Source organism: Babylonia areolata, chromosome 26 (genome assembly GCF_041734735.1).
Source record: "Babylonia areolata isolate BAREFJ2019XMU chromosome 26, ASM4173473v1, whole genome shotgun sequence".
NCBI classification, from domain to species: Eukaryota; Metazoa; Mollusca; class Gastropoda; order Neogastropoda; family Buccinidae; genus Babylonia; species Babylonia areolata.
In genome coordinates this window covers 28,442,357-28,449,856 of record NC_134901.1, presented here as the reverse complement: position 1 = coordinate 28,449,856, position 7,500 = coordinate 28,442,357, and the positions used below count along the sequence as shown (strand labels likewise).

The 7,500-nt window shown below is 42.4% G+C and overlaps 1 protein-coding gene across 1 annotated transcript in view; it reads right to left on the bottom strand.

Moving 5' to 3' along the window:
- Positions 1–3,753: 3,753 nt before the first annotated feature.
- LOC143300550 (uncharacterized) overlaps positions 3,754–7,500 on the bottom strand; it is a 28,953-nt gene continuing 25,206 nt past the window's right edge. The window contains exon 5 of the mRNA XM_076614301.1: positions 3,754–6,272. Coding sequence (XP_076470416.1) covers positions 6,150–6,272 — 123 coding nt within the window. The 3' untranslated portion in view covers positions 3,754–6,149. The remainder of the gene's footprint in view (positions 6,273–7,500) is intronic.

The window sequence follows — 7,500 nt, the reverse complement described above, 5'->3', positions numbered from 1 at the left end:
CACCCCATCCCCAGCCCAGGTGTGGAACTCCTCCACCCGACACTGCATCAGAAGCACCCCAGGCCACAGCCCAGAACGACCTGCCTGCAGCATCGGCCCCTGTGCAAAGACGGTCCCAGCGCCTCAAAGAGAAGGCCAGAATTAAGAATTAACATTCTTTTCCTTTCCTTCCCCAGAATGGACAATTGAGGTTGAAATTCTAGTCTCACTTGCAACTAGGACTATTTCATCCACTCTATTTTTTTTCTAGTCTTGCCTCTCCCATGCCCTTTTCTGCCATGTGGCCAGTGCAACACAAACTGTTTCATCTCTTATGTACATGTTTTCTTATTTTGTTTTCATTCCAACCAGTTTGGGTGGAATTTATATTTTGTGGGTTTTGGTGTACTTTTTTTCTTCTATTTTTTTTAATTCTTGCCTCCCCAAGGCCAATCCTGCTAAGTGGTCTTTGCAAAGACAAATATTTGTTGTTGAAATGCTTGCTTGTTAATTCTAAGCACTAGTCGGGCAATCATGTGATACATAGATTGATGCTTTCCAACCCCTTCTCTATATCAAACTCTTCAAAGTTAAGTTAGGATGCATTTGACTAAACTCTGAACTTAACCTGGCTAAAGCCACTTTGAATATAGAAGTAGAGTATTGTTCCTAAGAATGTTGCAGTCATTTCACATTCGCTTAGCTATTAGTTATCAGCTAAATTATCTCCCTTACCTGCCCAATAATTCTTGTTTGATGCTCAGCTAAGTCTCCTCACAAGAATTACTTTAAATTAACCATCGCGGACGATGGTTTTCAAAAGATGGGGGGAGGTGTGACCAAGCGCGCTATGCTTGCTCCAACACTATTCACGCACAAGCCACAGCAGACGACAGTTTTCCCTCATAACCCGCGCACAGAATGTGTGACGTCACTCCGCTTACATCATTTTGTCCTCCTCGCCAGACACCTGCTCACAGCTCGCCCAATGTCGCATCCCGGTACGTCATTGGCTGAGAGCAAACTTGTGTTTCTGTTCCACAGTATTTAATTAATAGCTCTTTTGTTAGATCAGTAAACTACTAGTATTATATACTGGCAGAATCGTCTTAATTCCATCTTTAAATCTATTCCATTTATGTTCGCCTACGTGAAACTGATTTAACGCAGTTTGTAATTTTCAGCGACGAGCTCGTTAAAACTGACCCTGTTCAGGTGACTTAAATTAAGATTATAAATTCATCTTAAATAATCAACACTTCATTTTACACTCATTATAAAGTAGGCGTTGAGCTCTTTCTTTTGCAACTTATCCGATGCAAATCGGTTCAGTAATCATCTAGAAATCTGTCACTGAACACCTTGTAACAAGCACAGTTCTCATCAGATTTCTTCAGATTAGTGACGATCTGGTTTGCAGCCCACGTGATTGTCTTTGTAGTTCGCCTAATTTGTATAAATTGGCTGAGCGGGTGATGAGTGGTCACTTCCACACCCGAGCCAGCCGCGGCCAGCACCTGCTCTCTTTGTCTCTTGCTGTGTCGCGGGCAGTGTGTCGGGTGTGTTCTCACAACAGTGACACTTCGCTACGTATCGCTGTAAGTACTAGCGTGTAGAATGTGTTGATTTGTAAATTGTATTATTTGACACAGTACTTGTGTTCATATAAGTATGTTCAGTTGTTGCTTTGTTCAGTAAATTCTTTGTTTAGTTATGGCTTTGACATGTTAGGCACAGATCGGCTTCGACTGATCTAAATAATTGCCATGTCGTCATCTACATGGAGCAGTGTTCCATTTGATTCTTAACGTCACAGTCAGTGACATCTCTCGACACAGATAGTTTGTTCCAGAATGTTCTAGGGAGTGCGTAAAGTTCATTCACCACTTAATGGTTAAGCCATGATGGTGCTTCACTTACTATCTGGTCTATCAGTTTGCCAGTATTATATCTGAGCCACTGATTCTCTATCTTGTTTATTATTCATGTATTATTTTACATGCTGATATCAATTGTACTGCTACAGTGTGCTCAGTACTCTAAGAGGTGTGTAGTATTCTGCTGTTGTGATTACAAGATAGTGTTGGATTAATTGTTTCAATCACTTTAACTGAGCTATTCAAATGTATTAGGAATGTCATTTGATGTCAGCGTTTGGTCTTCACACATTTGCATTATGTTGTTGCGTATCCCAAACCCGAGTGAATAGTCTTTCCATGTGATATGTATACATGCGCTTTATTATTCACTTGTGCAGACATGTTGTGCTAATGACATTTGTTTGTGTCATTCCAGGCACTGTCTTCTCTTTTTATCTTCTCTTCTTCTTCTTAGTTCTTCTAGTTGTCTTCTTCTCTTTTTTTCTTCTCATTGTCTTCTCTTAGACTAGTTCTCTTCTTCTTCTTCTTAGTTCTTCTCCTAGTTGTCTTCTTCTCATTATTTCTTCTTTTAGAATATTGTAAATAAAACAATAGAAAAACCCATTTGTGACTGGCCTCTATATGTTCCTGGCCTGTGCGTGGGATCTTGTCTATCATTTCATTCAATAAATTAATTAGTTTAGTTCTTTTGTACCGTCTGTACCCTTGAATAACCACTCGGAGCACGGCTACATATATGATAGCCAGTCGTGTCCGACAATGACCATCAGAACAGCAGAGGAGGCAACTGCTGTTCCGACTATCTGGGCTAGAATTTGATTATAGTGGAGAGTGTCTTGCCCAAGTTACATCCCCACTCTCTCGGCCAAGGGGGTTTTAGGACAGTCAGTGTTGGGATGGTTCCCAAAGGCCAACTAGCCCACAAGGCTGCAGCACTAAGAATCAGTGCAATTTTGCCTCCTAGTTTGAGAGTCATAGTCCTTCACAAAAGACTAAGCTGTAAATGATTTCCCATTGACTGGAGAAACCATTGATAATACAGCTCTCACTTTGCTGTTGGCCCAAATGTAAACTTATGTCAATCTGTTATATAAGGTGATAAAAGGTAAGTAGACAGATAATGACATAAAATGAAATGCGAAAAAAAAGAATAAATATCATAAATAGATTTTTTTCAAAAGGAATAAATAAATAAATAAATAAATATTTTAAAAATAGATCAGATATAAAATACACAGGTATAACCACCCTAAAGAGGGGTTGCTGGGATGGTGGTGATAGAGGCAACATGTCCAACGTGGTGGTGATAAAGGCAACATGTCCAACGTGGTGGTGATAAAGGCAAAATGTCCAACGTGGTGGTGGTAAAGGCAACATGTCCAACGTGGTGGTGATAAAGGCAACATGTCCAACGTGGTGGTGATAAAGGCAACATGTCCAACGTGGTGGTGGTAAAGGCAACATGTCCAACGTGGTGGTAGTAAAGGCAACATGTCCAACGTGGTGGTAGTAAAGGCAACATGTCCAACGTGGTGGTGATAAAGGCAACATGTCCAACGTGGTGGTGGTAAAGGCAACATGTCCAACGTGGTGGTAGTAAAGGCAACATGTCCAACGTGGTGGTGATAAAGGCAACATGTCCAACGTGGTGGTGATAAAGGCAACATGTCCAACGTGGTGGTGATAAAGGCAACATGTCCAACGTGGTGGTGGTAAAGGCAACATGTCCAACGTGGTGGTGGTAAAGGCAACATGTCCAACGTGGTGGTGATAAAGGCAACATGTCCAACGTGGTGGTGGTAAAGGCAACATGTCCAACGTGGTGGTGATAAAGCCAAAATGTCCAACGTGGTGGTGATAAAGCCAAAATGTCCAACGTGGTGGTGATAAAGGCAACATGTCCAACGTGGTAGTGATAAAGGCAAAATGTCCAACGTGGTGGTGATAAAGGCAACATGTCCAACGTGGTGGTGATAAAGGCAACATGTCCAACGTGGTGGTGATAAAGGCAACATGTCCAACGTGGTGGTGATAAAGGCAACATGTCCAACGTGGTGGTAGTAAAGGCAACATGTCCAACGTGGTGGTAGTAAAGGCAACATGTCCAACGTGGTGGTGGTAAAGGCAACATGTCCAACGTGGTGGTAGTAAAGGCAACATGTCCAACGTGGTGGTAGTAAAGGCAACATGTCTAACACAGCAATGACACCACCAGAGAAACATCGCCTGCATCACTTTTGTGCTGACAGAAAGACCATTCAGCATTACTCCTTCTGGATTCGAACTCACGATCACAAAGTATGTGAGTCCGATGCCGGCCCCAGCTGAGCTTATCAGGCGTGCTAGTATGAAGCACATCGAAGAAGAAGAAGAAGAAGAAGATTCTTGTGACAATAATATCGTTAAACACTGTATACTTGAATTTACAACGGCTATTTCAAGGCACTTTGTTTTAGCTTGGAGCAATCACAGTAATACTGTTGGTATTTGTTTTTCTTCGGTGAATTAATCACATTTGCACTGGTGGGATTTCCTTCTCTTTCTTGAACTAATCGAAATAGTGCCATTTTCTTTTCTTGCTTCAAGAAAACGAACGATGTTAATACTTCTGTGGGAAATGTTAACAGGATACTGGTAGAACACACACACAGATGTTATAAGTCATCCATGCGACTATTTTCATACAATCACAACCAAACTTAAAAACAAAATAGGACCATTAATATCAATATCGAAATTAATATCATTTCAAAGAAAGCAACTGCGATGTTTCTACGATGCTACTTAACATATGATAGAAAAACTACTCCAAAAATGTATTAGATTATGGCAGAGTCATTATTCAGACACACTGAATACACATCCACCTACAAAACATGGTACAAGTACATGATACACTAATATTCACACAAACTGTAAGATTCACAATAAAATATGGATGGATTGTTGTATACTACTGTAACATCACACGTTTTATTGCAACCAATGGCCACACATACAAATGGTTGATACTGTATTTACACACACACACACACACACAAAGGAAAAAACACAGAAAACAACAACAACAACAGTATCAACACAACACAACACAAAGGGGGAGGGGGGACAAAATCTCTCTCTCTGTCTCTCTCTCTGTCTCTCTCTCTCAGCCTCCTCTTATTAGTTGCACAACGACGACGGGTTTGCACACAACAGGCTAAAGGCGCCGATCCACTTACTCGGACAGACACTGACAGCGACTGCGCATGCTCTGCGAGAGTGTCAAGCATTAACCGCTTCGCCACGCTCAGACCATAGACGTAAATTATATATATATATATATATATATATATATATATAATTCAGATACCGCCTGACACACGCTGACACAGATGGAAGATGGCTGACGGACAGATCTGTACGTGTACCACTGTTACTGTCGTTTTGAAAGAAGAAAAAAAAGAAACTACTTTCCAGTCAGATTTCACGCTGATATTGTAATGTATTCCACAGTGCTAGCAAGGTTTTAACGTCTAGCGTTTCGACTAAATGTTTTTGTCAAAACAACTGTGCCACGTGCCTAACTTTTCCGTGGGAAAAAAGCTAAAATAAAAGAGCGTATGATTATGGAAAGGGCATGCAATACATTTCATGAATGAATACATCAACTGCTGTCGTCATACACCCATTTGATTGATTATCGTAAAAGCCCTGGATGGGTGGAAACTCAGCGAAATGGATCTCTGGTCGGATATCACACCAATGACTTGGGATAAAACTTCTGCGTATGTGGTGGGTAGCGTCATTTTCAACCGGCTGCCTCTGAAATTTGACTGCTTTATATGGCTGTCGTATGATTGTATCAGACGGTCGATCAGCACCTTTAGCTGCAGAAGTTTTATGTTTGTATCGTGTTGAAATATATATATAAATTCCTGAGCTGAATTAAGGATCCTAAAGTGTGACTTAACATGTGTGTGTGTGTGTGTGTGTGTGTGTGTGTGTGTGTGTGTGTGTGTCCTTCTATTTTTTTTCCCTCTTTTTTTTTAATCTATGCTCTGGGTATTCTGAGAAAGAGGGGCAGAAGGTAACCCTACTCAAACAGAAAGACAAAGGGCTCTAATCAATTAAGGCACAACAACAAGGGAAACAATCCTCGAAACAAACAAACTGTGGCAACACAAAGAGCGGTTAAAAAATACCCAACCATGACCATATACATAATCAACAGACTAATGTAGCAGCCCACCCATAGCGATTCGTCATCACAACAAGCTACGTGTATAGTAGCGCACAGCGTCCAGGGGGCTATACAGCCGTGGTAGCCGTGGTGGTAGCCTCAGAGGTAGCCCCACTGGAGGTGGTGGGGGCGGTGACGGGCTCTGTGGTGGGCTGGTACACCCCGTCCGGGTTGGCTCCGATGATGGGGCACTGCGGACATGGCGGTCAGCACAGCGTTAGTACCGCGTCAGTCGGGCGCAACAGCCCAGTGATTACAGCGTTGGACTTTCGATCTGAGGGTCCTGGGTTCGAATCTCGGTAACGACGCCTGGTGGGTAAAGGGTGGAGATTTTTCCGATCTCCCAGGTCAACACATTATGTGCGGACCTGCTTAGTGCCTGAACCCCCTTCGTGTGTATACGCAAGCAGAAGATCAAATACGTTAAAGATCCTGTAATCCATGTCAGCGTTCGGTGGGCTATGGAAACAAGAACATACCCAGCATGCACACCCCGAAAACGGAGTATGGCTGCCTACATGGCGTGCTAAAAACGGTCATCCACGTAAAAGCCCACTCGTGTACATACGAGTGACTGTGGGAGTTGTGGCCCACAAACGATGAAGAAGGAGAAAGAAAGAAAAACAAAAGAAGTTTCGCATCAGTCGTCAGCATGTCTGTATCCTAGTCAGTCGTGTCAGACTATGAATCACAACCAGAATAGCACAGCACGCAGATGTTGTCTCGACAATCTAATCTGGGTTGGCTAGAATTTGATTCTAGTGGAGAGTGTTTGCCCAAGTTACATCCACACTCTCTGGGTGTGAAAGGGTTTTAGGACAGTCGTCGTTGGGATGGTTCCCAAAGGACAACTCGCCCCTCTGGACTGCAGCACTAAGAGTCAGTGCAGTCTTGCCTCCTGAGTTCAGAGTCACAGTCCGTTACAAAAGACAAAGCTGTGAACGACTTCCCACTGCAATGGAGATACCATTGATTATACATCTCTCACTTTGCTGTTGAGCCAGCTGTAAGCTTATGCCAATCTGTGATAAAAAGCCAAGCGTTGGGCAAAGATTACCATGTAAATGGGGCAAGTTTAGCTCGGCGTCAGTCGTCATCATCATCAACATGTAAATGGAGCAACATTAGTTCCGCATCAGTCATTTACCGCCCACCTTGCGAGCTTGTCTTCGCTTGTAAAAACAAACATCTGCCATTTTTGCCTCCATTGGTCAAGAGCCTGTCGGCATGTCTCCAGATTTTTTTTTGTCGTAGTCTGTTAGACGGCTTGTTTGCAATAACCATCATCATAGTCATCATCATCATCACAACAACAAAAAAACAATATCAACAATAAAAAGCAACAACCCAACAAACAAGCAACAACACCAATAACAATCAACAACAAACAACAACAAACAAACAACTCAGCGGCAACCG